Genomic DNA, 19,661 nt, shown 5'->3' with positions numbered 1-19,661 from the left:
GGAATAATTGGACACCCATAGAAGATAGTGATTAAGTGAGAACTTGGGCCAGGATAGGCAATGCAAGGTATTGTTAATAGTGCAGGTTGTGGAAGGAGCCTGTTAGGACTCAGGCCAGTCTCTTTCTGATTGATAAAGGAAACACACAAGGTTTGTGTGAAAATTTAGTGACCCATGTATGCACACTATTGCCATTGTAAGTGCTGAACATATTTTCACCATTATTATTGCTAGTAGGAATCCATGAGGAATAGGAAAAGGGACATTGTTACAGTCAGGAAAAATCAGGGAGGCCTTCTTGAACGTGGGAAGCTTGAATCAGACCTTAAAGGACCAATAGAGAAGAATTGAGGGTCTATAGGTCAGAAAAAAAGCTTAAGCAAAAAGTGGTGCAGACAGTCATAAGTGAGGAGCACTGAAGAGACCTCTCTAACAGAAAGGAAGGGACATGTTTATTTTAGAAAAGAATAGAAATGAAGTTGGCTTAGTATAGCAGGACCTGATTGTTAAGGGGAGTTTGGGCTTGGTGTGTTACTGCGTAACTGGCAGGGAAATAGAGTGGGCTAGAGTGGTACCCAAAGTAGACTTAAAAAAAAGAGAAACTGAACTCTTGAAAGCCTGCTGGTCTGACAGTGGCAGCGATCCAGGTGTAGGTGATAAGGTCCCAGTTCAGAATAGGGACAATGGGACTGTAAAAACGAGAGGTTCGTTCTGAAGAAGCAGTGGCTAGATTTGGTGACTTGCTTGAATATGGATGAGGACACATGAGGACCATTTGGAACTGGCTTTCTTTCAGGAAGTCTCCTGTATTGAATAGTAGCCTCAGGGCTGAGGACCCAGGAGTCTTGGCTGTAGGATCACTTGTGGGGGAGAGGAGAGGAGAGTTTGTTGTTTGTTGTTCAGCAAACCAGAAGTAGCTTCTAGGAAACCTTTAAATGTTTCTTTGCTGAATTCAAGGGATAGGAAATAGGAGCTGGAGAATGCCAGGAAAGCTATGCCTATCCCTTACCATAGTAGACTAAGTGTTAAAGAGAAGGCTTTCAGAGATGCTGGGCTGGCTCAGTTGGAAGAACATGTAGCTCTTGAACTTGGGGTCATGAGTTCAAGGTCCACATTGAGGGTAGAAATTGCTTAAATAAATACATGAAAACTTTAAAAAACAGAGAAAGAAAGAAAGAAAGAAGGTTTTCATATTCCCCCCACCTCATAGGCCTACCAGGTACTTAGGCTCTGTGATCCTAGATAAATTCTGTAATTTCCTTGTGTTTCAGTTTCCTCATCTATAAAATGGGGGTCTTAATAGTACCTAAATCATAGTGATTATGGGATTTAAGTGAATTAATACACATAAAGCAACTAGAACAGTGACTGGCACATAGTGAGCACTAAGTATTAAGTAGGTAACTATTAATATTATTGCTGTTCCCTCTTTTTAAATGAAAATCCGGGGTGGGGAGGTGGGGGAGCTAGAGTATGTCTCTTTTGCCCAAGGCAAGTGAAAGACTGGCTTGGTTTTTATGAGTAGATGTGCATTCATCTTCATGCCCTTAATGCAGGGGCTGCAAGTGACTGGCTTGCCCTCAGAATTCCTGGTCTTGCCATAAGAGATGTATTTGTCTTTGATGTATTCTTGTTCTGCCCGTGCAGGTGATTTTTTATGATAGTGACTGGAACCCCACTGTGGACCAACAGGCCATGGACAGGGCCCACCGCTTGGGGCAGACAAAGCAGGTTACCGTGTACCGGCTCATCTGTAAAGGCACCATTGAAGAGCGCATTCTACAGCGAGCCAAGGAGAAGAGTGAGGTAAGCAACAGGCAGAGGAAGTAGTGCAGTGGTGGAGAAGCTGGAAAGTCAGCCGCGTGTACTGGGCTAAGACTCTTGCCTTCCATGGATCAGAAGGGGATGAAAAGTTCTTCTGAATAGAAAATAAAATCAAGTCCCACTGCCTTGGCTGTTCATTCCTCACTCCTTTTCTGTCCTAATGGTGTCTACAGGCTAGATAGGGCTGTGGTTCATGGGAGGGTGACACCAGTCATGGCTCTCCTGTTTCACATACTTTCCCATTCAGGGAAAGAAAGAATGACATTTGAGCTCTTCCTAGTACTCTCAATTTGACGATCTCTAAGTTGTATGCCAGATTTGCTAGTTTCCTTGATTTTTTTTTAAGATTTTATTTATTTATTTGACAGATAGAAATCACAGGTAGGCAGAGAGAGAGGAAGGGAAGCAGGCTCCTTGCTGAGCAGAGGCTTGATCCCAGGATCCCGGGATCACGACCTGAGCTGAAGGCAGAGGCTTTAACCCACTGAGCCACCTAGGTGCCCCTTCATCTTGATTTCAATATTATTGGATCTTCTAGCTATCAATTAGCAGTCCCAAGCAAAAATAGTTTTCATTGTTCTTTCTGTCGGATAAATAATCTGGATGAGCTGGTGAGATAAATGAGAATCAAGTGCCAGAGGAGCAGATTGAGAAAGATGTCACCTTCTTTCTGGATATTAGCCATAAGGGAATGGGTGCCTGCTGGTGATGTTTTGATCTGCTTTGGTATAGATTCAGCGGATGGTGATTTCTGGTGGGAACTTCAAACCAGATACTTTGAAACCCAAAGAGGTAGTTAGTCTTCTTCTGGATGATGAAGAGCTGGAGAAGAAATGTACGTACTCTATACCTCTTACTAAAGCTCTCTCTTCCCTACAGAAAATTTTTCTCTGTCCCCTCCCATCTAAAAATGATAGGGCTCCTTAGCTGTGTGCTAAGGGTAAGCAAAGCCAAAGACTATATTTGGGGAGAAATGTTTTTCATGTTAAATTAAAACCCAAACAAGAATGTGTTACGGAGTAGAAGGCAAAACTCAATTTGTTTTAAAAGTACTATGACTTTGAATAAATTTGCATCAGGGAGGCTATATCTCTAGACTCCTCAGCAGTAATGAATTTACTCTTTCTGTCTAAAGAAATGCGTTTATGGAGAAGTTGGGAGAAACACACTGCTATAGCACTTCTCCCATGTATTGCTGACTTTGAGAACAGTTGGTTTCAGAATTACCTTGTGAGCCTCTGGGGATGTCAGTATCACATCAAGGAAGTATGTCTTACAGTGCTCACAATAGCCACCACCTTCTAAAACCTTTTCAGGACTCTGCAAACGTATTAAAAGGTTGAAAAGAAAAGAGGAAAGAATAAAGTCAAGAAATGGACCATGACAGTTTAACCGAATGATGGTTTGAACCCCAAAACTGTTAAAAATCCAAGAACTCTGTTCCCTCTCCATGTTAAAAAACCAGTTAATCTGCCCTAGACCGAAGTCCTGTCCTAGAACATAAATACCAGAGGATGTGGCCAACTTAATTTCAGAGAATGAGGATTCTGATTACCACAGGCACTTCATCAGATCTTCACATCTTTTTTATTTTCTTGTTAGTGAGACTGCGGCAAGAAGAGAAACGGCAGCAGGAGGAAACCAACCGAGTCAAAGAACGCAAGCGCAAGCGGGAAAAGTATGCAGAAAAGGTATCTCAAGGTTGGGTGGCCATCAGGGACCAGTAGGGGACAGGGCAGTGCTTTAAAAAAGGCTTTGGGTCCACGGTTGGTATCCAGCTTCAGCTCTGTATGTGGTGAGTAGTAGTTCTATGCTGATTGACATTTGACCAGGAGAAATGTGGCCTTGGTAGACGGGTAGTCCCCACACAGACCTACCTTGTTTGGTCGCATGGAATTCTGGAAACTATTTGTTGGGGTTGTTGCAAAGCATGGGGCTAAATATGGATGAGATGAATCTTACTTACATTATCAGATTCCACAGAATCTTAGAAAAGGCCTAAGAGGTCATTATATCCAATCCTACTTTAATTCTGCTAGTCATCTGCTGTCAGCAAAAGAAATCACTGGCCAGTCTGTTCATCTTTTTTTTCTCTAATTTATACGAAAGATTAGAGCTGGTTTTTGTCTCCCTTCTGACATTTCCCACTTAACCCCACCAGGCCAACTGCAAAATGGACTGTAGTTCCCCTTACATTTCTCCCTGTCTTGCTGTTTCTGCCAGAGTTTTATTTCAGTGATCCTTATTCCTGGTCTTTATTGAGAAGTGAATCCAAGTGAGGCTTTCAGGAATTATTCTTGTTTCAGGAGTCAGCCCATTGGTTCCGACCAGGTTCCCAGATTTAACACTGAAGTATTGTTAGTTCAGAACCACTTTACTAGCTTCCAGAAAGTACTTCCTAATATTTTCTAGTGGATTTGGTTTACCTTTGAGTCGTGCTGCCCTTCCCACTTTTATCAGCCCTGGTCTTGGATAAGATAGCTACCATGGGCTTCAGGCATGTGGATCGCTCTGGGTCCTCAGGCCAACCAGTTGTCCAGGCTTCATTTCCATGGACTTTGATTTGTCTGAAGCCTATTGTCTGGCCACATGTTAACATTGATTCTGTAATAAGTGGAGGTTGAGTTCTTCCCCTTATCCAAGCTTGTGTTAGACCTCACGTCCCTTGTCCCTTTGGCCATATGACCTTGACTGATAGTCAGCAGCCTCGGAGCTTGTCTGTATGACTTGACCATCTTCCAGTAGATACACCAACTCTTCCTTTTGTAAAATCCACACCCTCATCTGTACCTTCTGCTAAGCAGAACTGTCTCTAACATGAAGGATGCCTTGGTACTCACTATATCAAAGTTGAAAATCTAGGAACTGTGACTCCACCCTCAAATCTCTAACCCATTACTTACTACTATTTAGAATTAAAATAGCTTCAATATTCAGAAATAACATCAAAGAAGAAAAGATGGGGTTTGTTTTTTATTTGTTCATTTGTTTTTTTAGCCCAAATTCAGTAAATTTACTTTGCAATACAGTTGATACCATGAGCATTATTGAGCCAACAGGATAGCAAAATAAAAAGCTGTCTAAAGTTAAAGGCACAATACATTAACAAACAAATGACCCTCAGTCACGGAATTATAAATGCAGTTTGGAATGGAGGTTGACGGGAGGGGAATTAATCCAGACTACAGCAATGAAATCCTTGAACCACAGCAGGTGGTTTTCTAATACAGAGTGTTATAGGGTTTACTGATTTTGCATCAGAAGCCATCCCTGCTCTGAGTAGAGAAATTTCAGATAGCGGTGACTGGGTGGCTCAGTGGGTTAAAGCCTCTGCCTTTGGCTCAGGTCATGATCCCAGGGTTCCAAGATCGAGCCCCGCATCGGGCTCTCTGCTCAGCAGGGAGCCTGCTTCCTCCTCTCTCTCTCTCTGCCTGCTTCTCTGCCTACTTGTGATCTCTGACTGTCAAATAAATAAATAATCTAAAAAAAAAAAAAAAGAAGAAATTTCAGATAAACATCCAGTGGTAGTATAAACCACACAAAGACATTAACCCTGATGTAGGGGTGGGTACAGATGCCTTTAGATGCAGTGAGTGGATGTGATTCTTAGAATTTTCTAAGCACATTCTGCGATTTCAGGTCCCTAATCTGTAACAGAGCCCTAGATAGTTCTAGACCTGCTTAATGTAGCTCAACCCATAAGCATTTACATGTAAACTGAGAAAGTAATGACAAAAGCAACTCATTATTTCTTGGGTATGATAAGAACCTTTGTCCTCCTTATGCATACTTAAAAAGAAGGCAGAATGAAAACAGATGTGCAGAAAATACACTAAAGGCACTGGGCCTCCCTCTTGGAGGACGGAATCAGTTCCATCCCTGTGAGTGCTGTGGCTTGGACATGCCCCTCAAGGGTCAGGCTTTGTGCAGCCCTGATGCAGTGTGACTGGCCCGCCTTGCACCTCTGTATTACTGGGGTAGAATATACATAAATTCTTCTTAAGCTTTTCCTTTCCTTCTTCCTTAGGAGTTTTTTCCTTCCTTAAAAGTATGCTAATTGGGGAGGGGGGAAAAACCTGCCAGTTTATAGAGAGTCAGATTTCTGTCATCACTTTCTTTTCCAACCCCTTTTCTTTTGGTACCTATCTTCATGCTTTTTCCAAATTTCTTGATTTGTGTGTTCCCAGAAGAAAAAGGAAGATGAATTGGATGGGAAAAGGAGAAAGGAGGGTGTGAACCTAGTGATCCCATTTGTTCCCTCGGCTGATAACTCCAACCTCTCTGCTGACGGGGACGACTCCTTCATTAGCGTGGACTCGGCCATGCCCAGCCCTTTCAGTGAGGTGAGGCTCCTTTTAGATGCCTTCATCCCGGCAATGCGGACTATGTCCTGATCTGGTAGCCTTCGCTTCTCCTGGAGTTCTCCTGCCTTGGGGAAGGGGGCTGCACATGGAATCCATAAGGAAAAAAGGAAATGAGGACAGGCTGGCTTCTCTGGAGCCAGAGCAGGGAATTTTACCCTCAGGAACGAAGCCAGGCAGGAGAGGGAAATAGTGACAAGGGCTGAGAAACACGTCCTCACATGGGTCTGAGGGCCATGGGCTGTGGGCACCAAGAACGGTGGTGATCTCGACCCTTCCTCCTCCAGATCTCCATCAGCAGTGAGCTGCACACCGGCTCCATCCCCCCTGATGAGAGCAGCAGTGATATGCTAGTCATCGTGGACGACCCAGCCTCGTCAGCCCCCCAGTCTCGGGCCACCAACTCTCCTGCCTCCATAACAGGCTCCGTTTCAGATACTGTGAATGGTGAGTGGTACTGCTGTCTCGTACAGCTTGGGCCTGGTCCAGTGCCTCAGGAGAGGTGTTGGTTTCGTGCTGGATGAAGTCCCAACTCCTACGATCATGGCATTTTCTACTATCTGTGAAGAAGAGTGGAGTGGAGGAAAAAGGGGAATTGATAGGCCTATTCTTTCACTAGCCCTGTCAAGTGAAAGGGAGAAAGAACTTTATAAAGATTTCAAACTTCTTTGTTTTCTAGTCAGCCCTGTATTTCATATTCCACCTTCATTTTTGCTAGTTTTTAATTAAAGTTTGCTTCTCTGGGCCTTTCTTCACTTTGGTCTGTGGGGCCCAGTGGTGCTATTTCTTGAGGAGCTCTAGCTTTAAAACTTGGGAGTAAAAGCTGACTCAACAAGGCAGGAGCACATTGAAGCACACAGGTGAACCATAGGCAGTACACGCCTGGGGCTCCTTTAGTAATGATCTAGTTTAAGGAAGAAATTCAGTTGTAATGCAACCACTCATTTCGAATGAAAAGCAACTTAAGGAATCCGGCTGTGTTAACTGTTCAGAATTCTTACTAACTCTGTGACTCCTTGGCCCAGCCATTAAATGGGGACGGATCCCTCCATGGGAATCCTAAAAACCCCGAGAGCCAGCCCTACCTGTCCGCGGAAGATTCTGTTAACATGTAAAGAGATTGACTCTTTTTCCCTCTTGGCCCATTTGTTCCCACAGGAATTTCCATTCAGGAAATGCCATCTGCAGGACGTGGTCACTCAGCTCGAAGCCGAGGCCGCCCCAAAGGTTCAGGAAGCACAGCCAAAGGAGCAGGGAAAGGCCGGAGCAGGAAGTCCACCGCGGGCAGTGCTGCTGCAATGGCAGGAGCCAAAGCAGGGGCCGCGGCAGCCTCAGCAGCAGCCTATGCTGCATACGGGTACAATGTGTCTAAAGGTGCGGAGGCCCCGGGGCAGGGGTGAGCTGTAGGCTCCATTCTGGAGAGGGACCGTCTAGAGGGTCTGTGGAGTGTTCTGCCCAGAGAGCAGGTAGGGCACCCCCTGGGCCAGGAGGCTCCTTCCCGGAGGCCTCATTGGGTTTTGCTTCTGTACTGAGCACTCCTGACTCTGCCCTTGCCCTTGTGGCTTAGTACAGTTTCACCTTCGAAGTAGAAGTAACTACAAAGAGAGCTGAATTGCTGGACTATACTGCGTTAAATAATCATAGTTCTTCCTGCTTTGAGAACTGATGTTTTTTCCAAGATGCATGTTTTAGTAATTACAGTTCAGTAATCTGGGCTAGCATTGCCTGCGTTCGCCACCACCCGCGCCGTGTGCGTGAGAGTGTAACACATGGCCCCGCTCTGGAGTGAGTAGTGGAAGTGAGAAGAGGGAGCCTTCTGTGGACTGTGTTTAACAGCAGTGCACGATAGTGTGCGTGTACTGAGTGACAGAAAGGGGGAGGCCTTAATTGTAGCTGTAGCTCGGAAGAAGGGGGAAACGGTGGACCTGAAGACAGAGTTGCCAGGCTATAATTCAGAAAGGAGGAGAAGGATGACGAAGGAAGTAGCATATCCGGGGCCACCGAGCAGGTCAGTCAGGCCGTGCTCAAGAGGGGCAGTTGGAGTCAAGAGAGGAAACACATGGCAGGACCTGATGGACAAGAGCTTCTCAGGTGTGGGATGAGGAGCTCTGGAAAGGGAGGTGGCTATGGTGAGCTCGGCGTGTGGATGTTGATAAGCGCAGCCTGTAGGACAGCTATGAGGGGTGTGAAGGAGAGCGCCATTTACCGCCTTGTCCACATTCACAGCCTGGGTTTGGTGTTTAGCTGAGAGTGTTGTAGCAGGTGTTGCCCATGACTGGATGGAAGGTGTTTAGTAAATGTGAGTCCCCCTCCCCATCCTCCTATGGCAGGAATCTTATGGGTTTGTTCGTTCAATGAGTATGATACATACTTAGTCCAGCATTTCTTAACCTTTTGTCGGCTCATCACATCATGGGAAAACAGCAGTCATATCAGCAGTCAAGGCTGCCGTGGCAAGGGTCTCACCCAGACAGACAGAGCACAACACCCATCAGGCTTTCTTCTGGAGATCTGGTCTGAGAAGGGGAAGGAGGGGTGAAGGAGGCAGAATGTCACGAGGAAAATTGACAATGCTTAGTGACAGGGAATGGGAAAACCAGGGAGAGGACCAATGCAGAGATTCCCCAGCAGCTCCAGGGTGGATGGGAAGAGGCGGTTGTGTGCCCACCAGGCACTCAGTACTCTTTCAGGATAGACCAGTCCGCAGGAAACAACTAAAGCAGATCAGACAGTATGTTAGGAGGTGTAAGTGGATTTGGCTCTACAAGGAGGAAAGAGTTGTCACGCTGGGAGCCATCACTGAGGATGAGCAATTTGAACTGGGTCCCTGAAGTGGCAGAGCTTGGGGAATGGGGGACATCTTGTGAAGTAAAGGAGTGAATAGGAGCAGCTAATCACAAGTGGTGTCCCAAGAAGGAAGAAAGAATATGTAAGAAAATACATTAGTGCCTAAGAAGTTCCATGCCACCCTGCTTCCTTGGCTTCCCCACATTGTGTGATGTGTGCTCTGCCTGTGAGCATCAAGGTGACATCTTGCTCCTTGTGGATGAGGTGACGTGGAGAAGGCTGAGGAGGTGTCGTTTTTCCCTGAAAAACACATCCCTCTTACAGAAGAGACAGCTGACAGGAGAGCAAGCAAATGTGCTAGGAAGACATTGGTAAGGAATAGGAGGGGCTGCCCACAAACTCACCTCCAGCAAACTCCAGTAACCAAGGTCGATTCCTGGGGCAGCTCGGACAGGCCTGGTGCCTATACCTACTTATCTCTTTCTTCATACCCACAGGAATCTCTGCCAGCAGTCCTCTGCAGACGTCTCTTGTTCGGCCTGCTGGCCTTGCTGACTTTGGACCTTCAAGCGCCTCTTCTCCCTTGAGTTCCCCTTTGAGCAAAGGAAATAATGTTCCTGGGACTCCCAAGAGCCTCCACTTGACCAGCAGCCTAGCCCCAGACTCCCTGGTCCGGAAACAGGGCAAAGGCACCAACCCCTCCGGAGGACGGTAACCACCTGGACCTTCTAGCTTCCTTCAACCAAACCAGGGGCCAGAGTCATGGCCCACATGTGGTCTTTGGATGGCTTGCCCAGTGCAACGTCTTACATCCCAGGTCAGAGGGCAGAGATGACTAGTTGCAGCAAGGGAAAAACAGGCAGGTGGTTGGTGTGAGCACTTTTCTCACCTGTGTCTCAAGAGGAGTGCTCTGGGAGGCCTGTTAGGAAGAAGGCCCAAGGACAGAGATAGGCCTTGCAGCATCTCAAGTGAACTTGACAGCCACATCTTAAACCTCGCACTAAGGAAGGGCCTGACATAAACCCCCTTTAGATGCTCAGGCACACAGTCTCCCTCCCCATTCCACTTGGGCTCTGGCCATCTCCCTTGCAGAGGCTCTGCAAGTGCTGTGAAGAACCTTCCACGGTGGAGACATCTCTTAGGGCTGTGATTTCCTGTAGGGCTAGGAAAGGAGGAAATCATGTATCTGGCATCCTCAGTTTTGGGGCAACTCCCCATGTCTCCAGATCCCATTTGCCAGAGTGTCAGCACCGAAGAGAACAGCGAGTGTGTGAGAAGGTTAGTGTCTCGTGAGGGTGACACAGGCTAGAGGAGGCATGCCCGGAGGCACCTGTTTTCCCAGCATTTCCTCCCCTGTCCTGCATGGTTCACACCAGAGAACCTTCAGGTCCCACCAGCAACTGTAGCAGCAGCTTCCACCCCAGGACTCCCAGAAGCCAGTAAAGAGACCAGGAGCCACCTTAATCAGCAGGACATCCTCACTGCCCCTCTTGCAGACTCCCCTTGCCCTTCCTGAATGCACAGTCTCCCCATCCCTGCCCTTCAGCCCCCTGCTTGGCTGTATGCACTGTCTGTATTGCACTGAGAAAGGAAGGGACAGCAGGAGTGAGGCGGAGAGGATGGAGAAAGGGCAAAGCTGAGCACCAACCCTCCTGGCCCCACCTCCACCCGCCTGAGCTTGCTTCCCCCCAAGAGGGGCAAAGGGGTGGTGTTTGCATGGGAGGTGTTTCTGCCTGCCCCCAGCCTGATGTCCCTGGTGGAGCGGGTGCTTCCGTGCGGGCCAGCCTCTAATTTGCACACCTGAAAATCGCGGAATTGAGTTTAGACAGATTGATTTTTAAAACTTTTTTTTGGAGTAGGGGTGGTAGGGGAATCATTTAATTTAAATCATTAAGATTCTCCTGCCCAATCCCAGACTCTTGTGTACAGATACTATTTAGAGGGAATCAGAAAAATGCCAAGCCTTTTTTTCTCTTTGAATGTGCTGTCTATTTTTATAACTGAACTTGTACATATGTATAAAGAGAGACACATCTTTCTTTTACTAACTGGAGAAAAAAAAATCTTAAATAAAATGGAGTGAGATAATTTTATGTAAATCAGGGTGTCTGTGGTCTTTGTAGCTGCCTCTTTTAGGGGCACATTAGGGTTCTTGGAGGAATGTGGCAGGGTAAAGGGGAACAGAGCCCCAACAGGTCGTCATTGGGACAAGGAGTGCTATGTGGGCATTTCCTCAGTGGCATTTTTAATCAGGCTTAGGAATTTGCCTGCAGCCATCAGAGAGGAGGTCTGACCAGTCACTGGCATGCCAACGCCAAGGCCCACAGGGTGTGAGCTCCTTATGACTCAGGACCTAGACTCTAAGACTCAGGTGCGTACGGCTTGGTCTGGTCCACCATCAGGTAGCATCATAGTGATAATCGGAACACTGACAGGTTCTTTCTCCAAAAACCACATGTGAGAGGTGATCTGGCAGTGTGTGATGTGTCACATCCCCAACTAATAGGAAAACCTTTATGGTCCCAGTTTCTTAAAACTGTTGTGTGCACACAAATGTGTGTATTGGCTGTTCCAGTGCACTGTCTGTGGGTCAGTTACAGCAGCGGAAATATTAACAAACTGTGAATGGAATTCAGTGTTCTCTCGTAGTTAGCAGTGCTTATAAGAATCGTGAATGAAAATAGTGAAATATGTTGCAGTGATTCCAAAGACATCCACACTTTGAAAACAGCTTTCCGATCAGTTGGTAAAGAGCAAGTTTCCAGCCTAGGCTGGCAGTTGGTGTGTCTCTGATTGAGCGAAACACTGATATGCTCTTGCGTCACCTTCAAGCAGGGCTCATGCTGTTCCCAAGTATGCTGGCCTTGTGGCCTCCCAGGCCTTGGCTCACCCTGCACACCCTTGGCCAGAGTGAGCTGGCTCCTGAGTAGCGGCTGCTCACGGAGTCACAGGGTCAACCTTTGCTTCATTTTGTTGATCTCCAGTACCACTATCATACACGTTGGGTATGTTGTTTTCCTTGCTGCTGGTAAACATGACCCAGGCCTCACACAAAACAGACCACTCACTATCAGTTTCTCAACTAACCATGCATGCTCTCTTGTCATCACCACTGTGGCTTGTGGTTACAACAAGCCCACTAGGATGGGTCCTCTCCAGTTCTCATTACTCAGCAAGGCCCCCAGTGACATTCCTGCTGGAGCCTTGCCAAGGTTGACAGTGGCCACCTCTCTGGGGACCTGACAACTTGGATCCTGTCACAGCTTCATCCAGATGTGAGAAGGCTAATGCCTCTGCCTGAAAAGCATGTTAAGTTTTGGATTAGAGACCTCATCTCCTCGGTCCCCAAACATGCTACAGTATATACTCCCTTTTCACCCATTTTTAATCCAGTCCCTGAAGAAACAGAGCTAACATTTCATAATGAGGAATGCTCACCACCTTAATGTTCCTCACCTGTCCCTCCCTTCCCTGAGGATAGATGGATGGGACTTGAATATTTAAAGTGAAGGCTTGAAGCTCATTAACCATCCCCAAGTTACATGATTCATGCTCTGTCTACCCACTTACTGAAGACTTGTCTATCTCCCATGTGAGAGAGCCAAGCTCTTTTAGGAATGCAGGGAAGCAGTCCCCTAAGTGGGAAAAGGCTGGGGAGGGCTCCTGCCTGCTAAAGGAAGTATCCCTCAGGAAGTCTGGAAGTCCAAGCCTTATTGTGCAGGTCTGGCCTGGATCACAGTGAGAGATGTCCCTTTGGCCAGGCTCACCTCACTGCATGAGTCAACTCGGGACGCTAGGTAAGTGAATTTTAAGGTTGTGGGTCAGTATAAGCAGCCATGGAAATGCAGGGTCTGTGGTGGGCTTACTATGCCAGGATCTGTGTATAGGGGTTTGTCAAGGTACCCAGGCCTTTGGGGACACACCAGGTCTTGCTTGTGTCCGTCTAGTCCTGAGGGTCCCCAGGGCTTGCTTGTGTCTGTCTAGTCCTGAGGTTGGGCTGAGCAGGAAGCGGGGCAATGCGGACTGAGCAGTGAGCTGCGTTTTTATGCACAGCATTGCCCTAGTGTCTGCCAATGTGTTCCATCTCTAGAGCCTTGATGGCTTGCAGGTGCAGTCTGCAGCCCTCACCGGTGCCACTCACAGCAGGCCATCTATCAGTAGAAACACATCTCCCTAGGGGCACCTGGCTGGCTGGGTCAAAAGAGCATATGACTCTTGATCTTGGGGTCCTGAGTTCAAGCCCCATGTTTGGGTATAGAGATTACTTAAAAAGAAAAAATCTTAAGAAAAGAAACACCCCATCAATGCCAAACTAGATGCTGAGGCAAGATTTGTAAGTTTCAGCTGTCTTCCAAGTTTCAGAGCTCCTCTGATGTGCCTCCATATTTGGAGTGAGTGAGGAGCACAGCGGTATGGCCAGTGCCGGTCTACTTTTAACTGCCAGGCGAAGATTAGGTGTGGAGTTCAACTATAGAGAAAGAAAAGGATTTGAAACCTGAACCATCCCTTAAGGCGGTGTTTCCCAAACTTCATATTCGTGAGTCACCCTGGGATCTTGAGTCTCAGATTTGAGTTTTAGAAGGTCTGGGTGAGACGGGAGAGCGCATTCTAACACGTCCCATGTGGTGGCCATGCTGCTAGTCCTTGGACAACACCTGACATAACAGGGCCTTCGAGCACCCTCCAGCCCTGCCAGTCGGAGGAAACTTACCTGTCTGGACCTCCCCACGCCAGCCAGGAAACCCTGTACAGGAAATACAATTTTATTCTCTGCCCAGTTCCACTGAATCCACCTGATGACAGAAAGTGTTTCCAGGAAAATTCAGCCCTGTACGTAATGTTTCAGGAGGTTTTTGTTTCTTTTGTTGTTCATTTCGAAACTGTCAATAACGATTTTTTTCCCTCACCCTTCCCCTCTGGGTGGCACCTGTTAGACATGTTAGGTACACTAGCTCTCTGACATGCGGCTCTTGCTCGGTCCGGTGTGGCCGCTGGCAGCCACTGGAGGGTCTGTGATCCCTAGACTCATTGTTTTGTGCTGCCTGTTGTCTTACCATGGCCACCAGCCTCCTCAGGGCCAGTTAACTGCTTAGCTCATTGCCAAACCCTTCTCAAGGGCCCAGGGAAATTTGGCTGCTCCTCCTGTTTCTCAGAGCCCACTGGCTTGTGAAGCCATGCAGTTTGGGAGGCAGCTGTGGCCAGTGATGGCTGCCAGCAAACCCCTCACATTGTTCATTCACACCACTCAGAGGTAAAAGGTGTGTGAAGGGCAGGATCTATTCTAGAGAAATCAGGCCTCTGGCTATCTTGAAACCGTGTGCCTGGGTCTTTGCTCTATGGCCGCAAATGGTGCTGGAAAAGGTCCCTGTGTAGAAGCTCCTGAGGACTGGGGGCAGGACTTTGGGCTATTTCAGTCCTCACAGAAACAACCCACCCATTTGTCACCCTGGAAGTGTCTGGGGCCAACAGTGCCAGGCCTGGGCTGTGGAGATACCAATCTCAGGTGACAGTCACTGGGGCTGGGTTTAAAAGGTGGAAGGAATGGGGAGGAGGAGGGAGGACATGCCTGAGGCCCACTTCCTCAGTGTTGAGGGCTGGGTATCTCCCTCCTCACCAGGCCTTCCCTCCCCACACCTCTGGCCTCTTCCAGAGTTCGCATTTCTTCCTTGCTTCGGGTCCTCAGACTTGCTGGCTCCCCTTTCCTCTCCAAAACTGCCACCACAGGGCGCCTGGCTGGCTCAGTTCGTAGAGCATAAGACTCTCAATCTCAGGGTTGTAAGTTCAAGACCCACGCTGGGTGTGGAGATTACTTTAAAAATAAAGATTTAAAACTTAAAACTGCCACCACCCACTCTCTCATTCCACCCCTTCCTCCCACTCCATTATGGCAAGCTACTGGAGGATGCACCCCCCGTTTTCTCCTAGCTACTGTCAAAAATGAACATCTTGCTTTTTTCTTTGTTAAGGGTTTTTTTGCTCATCAATACAAACAACAGGAAAAAGCAGAACTGGACATAGGAAGTTACAAAGCTCAAGATGTATATCACGGTTCTCACGGAGTATTTGGTTCCTAGTTCCTGGCACCGTGGGTGAGAGAAGTAAGGGTTCCAGGGAGAGAGGCTCCCCCACGCTTTCCTTCCTCTTAGTGAGGTAAGAGTTCTTTCCCAAAAGGCTGGGGACTGTGCTCCTGTGAGCAGCCCTGAAGGGCCTATACAGCTCTGCTCTCCTCCCTGTGGAGCTTCTTTGTCGGGAACCAAAGCGAAAGAATGAAAGCCTGGCCCTGTATCCTGAGTGGCTTTTCTGGGTCCTCCCTGGACTGGGGATTAGGCTGTAGCAGCCTCCCAAGGACAAAAGGAAGCAGGGGCACAGATGGTCAAAGTCACAGGAGACATGGAAGTTTGCTCAGCTTCCCATCCCCAGCTGGTGACCCCCAGAGAGCAGCTCTACGGGAGAAAACCCAGGAACATTCTGAACTTCTTACCTTCTCCACCACAGACCCCCACCCTGGATCAGGCACACCTGCCGCTGTCCCTTCTGAGAGAAGGGCTCCCTTCTCCATTCCCACGTGAGGGGTCCTGGAAGACCCTGGGCGGCTCCACACCTCGTCGTCCCCTTTACGTCCTGGTGCCATTTGCCTGGGAATGTCTGAAGAAGATGGGTGATGGAGGGCTCAAATCCAGTGGGTTGTTGGGGCTGTGTGGCTTTGATGGTCTCAGTTTGCCCTCAGCCCAATGGGTTTCGAAAGGGCAGCATTAACTGTTACCCAGAATCTTTCTGAATAGTGAAGTCTTTCAGAGAGTTGACACTTAACTCTTTGAAGCACCAGAATTTATCTTGTTTGGAACTCTAATGAGATTTTGGGAATGCCACTGCTTAAGGAGGCAGGTTAAGATATGTACTAAACATATCTTAACATTTCCTGAGGACCTGGGTCATGTGAGGATCTGGTGCTCAGGCTCACTGCGGTATAACTACCGTGTGCCCAGCACTGACACCAACAGCTACACAGTTCTTAAGTCTGTGAATAGGACCTGTGAGCCTCACTGTCTTTGTACTGATAAGAGGTAGTCCTCTCTCCTAATTTACTTTTTCCAAATTTGGCTGGGGCTTGGAAACCATTTTACCTAATTTGGAACTTCTGAACCAATTAAAAGTACTCTGTGGGGAGGAATCATGGGGTCTCCTAGGAATAAAGTAATTGAGCTTCAGTGCATGCCCCCTGTTTGGCCTGCCTTCTGGCCCCCCGCTGGCCTCTAGTACCTTTGCTTTGGATAAGCCAAGTGTCTTAGATGAGTGTGTTTTGGTTTTTAACCAGTTCACCAAAGCTTATTGTCTATATTTTTCTCTCTCCCCTCTTTTTATTATTCTTAAAAACCAAAAAATGTATTGATTAACTTAAGTAACTAGGAACAGCTCTGCCTAGGGGTCTAGGCCATAAATTGGTGCATGCTCACTCTCAGAAGGCAGCCTGAAGGCAGTATAAGCAAACTTAGTCCATCATCCATCCAAGCTTCGGGAGACCTAAGAAGATGAAATGGGTGATCTCAAAGGCAGTGTCATTGAACCTGATCTCCTGATCTCCTCCACTCCCCTGTTCTTCATCTTGTGGAAACAGGCTGGTCATCCCTAAGGACTAATTGCAGATGTCCATTGGTTGGCCCATAAATCCTCTTGCTTACATTGGTTAGGATAGCACACACTGCTGTAACTGAGATCCAAAAAATGCAGTGGTTCAAATAAGCTATATCTTTCTCTCACATAGGAATTGGAATTCACATCTGCTCAACATAGTCATTTAAGGTCTCAGGTTCCTTTCCTCCTGTTTCTTGCCACCTCGATGTGGTGGTGGTGTCATCTGCATGGTCAATGCTGGTTTGCAAAAATATAGGAGGGGGAAAGGCCGGGGAGCAGGTTCACCTACTATCTTAAGAATTAGACCTTTGGGGGGCACCTGGGTGGCTCAGTGGGTTAAAACCTCTGCCTTTGGCTCGGGTCATGATCCCAGGGTCGTGGGATCAAGCCCTGCATCAGGCTTTCTGCTTAGCAGGGAGCCTGCTTCCTCCTCTCTCTTTCCCTGCCTGCCTCTCTGCCTACTTGTGATCTCTGTCTATCAAATAAATAAATAAAATCTTAAAAAAAAAGAATTAAACCTTTGGTACACCTGGGTGGCTCAGTCAGTTGGGCATCTGCCTTTGGTTCAGGTCATGATCTTAGGATCCTGGGATGGAGCCCTGCATCTGAGCCCCTGAGCTCAGTGGGGAGTCAGCTTCTCTCTCTCCCTCTCTTCTGTGCTCTCTCACTCGCTCTCAAATTTTAAAAAATAAGTAAATAAAAGGAGGTAGACCCTTAAGTGCCTTCTAGTACTTTAGTGGCTCACAGTCTCAGAAAAAGCTTTAGACCCACCTAACTGCACAGGAGGCTGCCGTACAATAACAACACTTGGACACAACAGTCCAAGGGGAAATGGGCAAAACCACTTATTCAAGATTAAACACCTTCTATGTACTGGCCCCTGTACATGCATAGAAAATGCCCACACATGGGGTGCCTGGGTGTCTCAGTGGGTTAAAGCCTCTGCCTTCGGCTCAGGTCATGTGTGATCCCAGAGTCCTAGGATCGAGCCCCGCATTGGACTCTGCGTGGCAGGAAACCTGCTTCCTCCTATCTCACTCTCTCTGCCTGCCTCTCTGCCTACTTGTGATCTGTCAACTAAATAAATAAAATCTTTAAAAAAAAAAAAAAAGGAAAATGTCCACACACTTGCAAATGTTAATAATCATACAGGGAAATGTTCAACCTCAATAGCCAAAGAAATGCAAAATAAAACAATGAGGTTCCATGCTTTTCCTATCAGAATGACTGAGATTTGTTGTTTTTTCTTTGAAAGATTTATTTTTTTTTTAAGATTTTATGTATTTATTTGACAGAGATCACAAGTAGGCAGAGAGGCAGGCAGAGACAGAGGTGAGGAAGCAGGCTCCCTGCTGAGCAGAGAGCCCTATGTGGGGCTTGATCCTAGGACCGCGGGATCCATGACCTGAGCCAAAGAGAGAGGCTTTAACCCACTGAGCCACCCACGCGCCCCTCTTTGAAAGATGTATTTTTAAGATTTTATTAATTTATCTAAGAGAGAAAGCACGTGAGAGAGCACAAGCAGGGGTGGGGGCAGAGGGAGAGGGAGATGGAGAAGCAGGCTCCCTGCTGAGCAGGTAGCCCGACCCAGGGCTCAATCCCAGGACCCTGGGATTATGACCTGGACTAACCGACTGAGTCACCCAGGCGCCCCAGAGATTTTTTTTTTTTTAGATTTTATTTATTTATTTGACAGAGACACAGTGAGAGAGGTTAACACAAGCAGGGGGAGTGGGAGAAAGAGAAGCAGGTTTTCTGCTGAGCAGGGAGCCTGATGTGGGGCTCGATCCCAGGACCCCGGGATCATGACCTGGGCAGAAGACAGACGCTTAACGACTGAGCCACCAAGGTTCCCCTAGGGAGGTGTGTGTGTGTGTAATTTTTTTTTTTTAGACTTTAAGAGAGAATACACATGTGAGAGCAGGGGGAAGGGCAGAGGGAGAGTGAGAGGGAGAGAGCAGTTTTCCCAAATGAGCATGGAGTCCCATTCAGTGCTCTCTATCTCCTGACCATGAGATCATGACCTGAGCCAAAACCAAGAATCCAACCTTAATGGGCTAAGCCACCCAGGCACCCCTGAGATTTGTTTTTGGCAGAGAGCCCGATGCGAGGCTCCATCCCAGGACCCTGGGATCATGACCTGAGCCGAAGGCAGAGGCCCTAACCCACTGAGCCACCCAGGTGCCCAAGATTTGTTTTTAAATGACAATAGCAACAGTTGGGGAAGATAAAAGGAAATGGGCCACAAACTCCTCGTAGATTCAGAGGCTTATTTGCCATGAGCTATTGTAGTTTAAGCTTCAGGACACCTCACTTTGGAGGGGCCTTCTTTGCGTAGATAGCATGGAACACTGCTTCAGCCTGGGGGAACCCCTTGGCCTTGAAAGAGTGGTCATGGGGCTGTTCTTCAGCCTCCAGTGAAACTGCCCTTGGCCTTCATCCGGTGTTCAGATCCAACTGTTAACCACAAGGAGAATGATCTGAACAAGACACTGTTCCACCTTGACCTGGGCTTCACAGCTAACAAGCCCTCCAAAAACCAGTGCAGTGGGTGGCACCAGAACAGTAAGTAAGGCCCTGGCCGGCTGAACCTTGGGAAGCCATGTTTACTGAGATCAGTGAGTAATGCCTCGCCGGAACAGGCATCTCTGAGAAAGTCACAGAGGTAACAACAGGCCACTTTCCAAAACGATCCATAAAAAAAGAATATTAAACATTTTCAGGGTGCCTGGCTGGCTCAGTCAGAGGAGGCCAGTGCCTTTAGTGGATCTCAGGGTCCTGAGTTCAAGCCCAATGCTGCTGTAGAAATTCGATAAGTTATAAGGAGACATTTCTTCCTATTTTTTCTATAGAAAGTGTAATTGCAATATCATTATTGCTTGAAAAGTCCATCAAAGAATATGCAGACCTCCATACCCACTACAGTGACTATAATTAAAAAGACTGACAATAACAAGTATTGATGAGTATGTGGAGAAACCAGAATCATTCACTTCAAGAGGTAACATAAAATGCCACACGTGCCTTGCAAAACAGTTCACAGCTCTTGGAAGAGTT

The 19,661-nt window shown here is 47.4% G+C and overlaps 1 protein-coding gene across 3 annotated transcripts in view; it reads left to right on the top strand.

Annotated features, from left to right (window-relative positions):
• INO80 (INO80 complex ATPase subunit) overlaps nucleotides 1–10,550 on the top strand; it is a 138,098-nt gene extending 127,548 nt beyond the window's left edge. Inside the window, exons 30-36 of one of the 3 annotated variants that reach the window (XM_045067903.1) lie at nucleotides 1,648–1,806; nucleotides 2,557–2,659; nucleotides 3,427–3,515; nucleotides 6,015–6,167; nucleotides 6,473–6,632; nucleotides 7,344–7,559; nucleotides 9,470–10,550. In XM_045067903.1, coding sequence (XP_044923838.1) covers nucleotides 1,648–1,806; nucleotides 2,557–2,659; nucleotides 3,427–3,515; nucleotides 6,015–6,167; nucleotides 6,473–6,632; nucleotides 7,344–7,559; nucleotides 9,470–9,687 — 1,098 coding nt within the window. In that variant the 3' untranslated portion in view covers nucleotides 9,688–10,550. Of the gene's footprint in view, nucleotides 1–1,647; nucleotides 1,807–2,556; nucleotides 2,660–3,426; nucleotides 3,516–6,011; nucleotides 6,168–6,472; nucleotides 6,633–7,343; nucleotides 7,560–9,469 lie in introns of all 3 variants that reach the window. The other 2 variants (XM_045067902.1, XM_045067904.1) reach the window with 2 other exon arrangements.
• Nucleotides 10,551–19,661: the final 9,111 nt, after the last annotated feature.

Source organism: Mustela putorius, unplaced genomic scaffold, assembly GCF_011764305.1.
Source record: "Mustela putorius furo isolate JIRA1106 unplaced genomic scaffold, ASM1176430v1.1 tig00003898_pilon_pilon_pilon, whole genome shotgun sequence".
NCBI lineage: Eukaryota > Metazoa > Chordata > Mammalia > Carnivora > Mustelidae > Mustela > Mustela putorius.
Note: the sequence above shows the minus strand (reverse complement) of the source record. Positions and strands in the feature narration are given on the sequence as shown.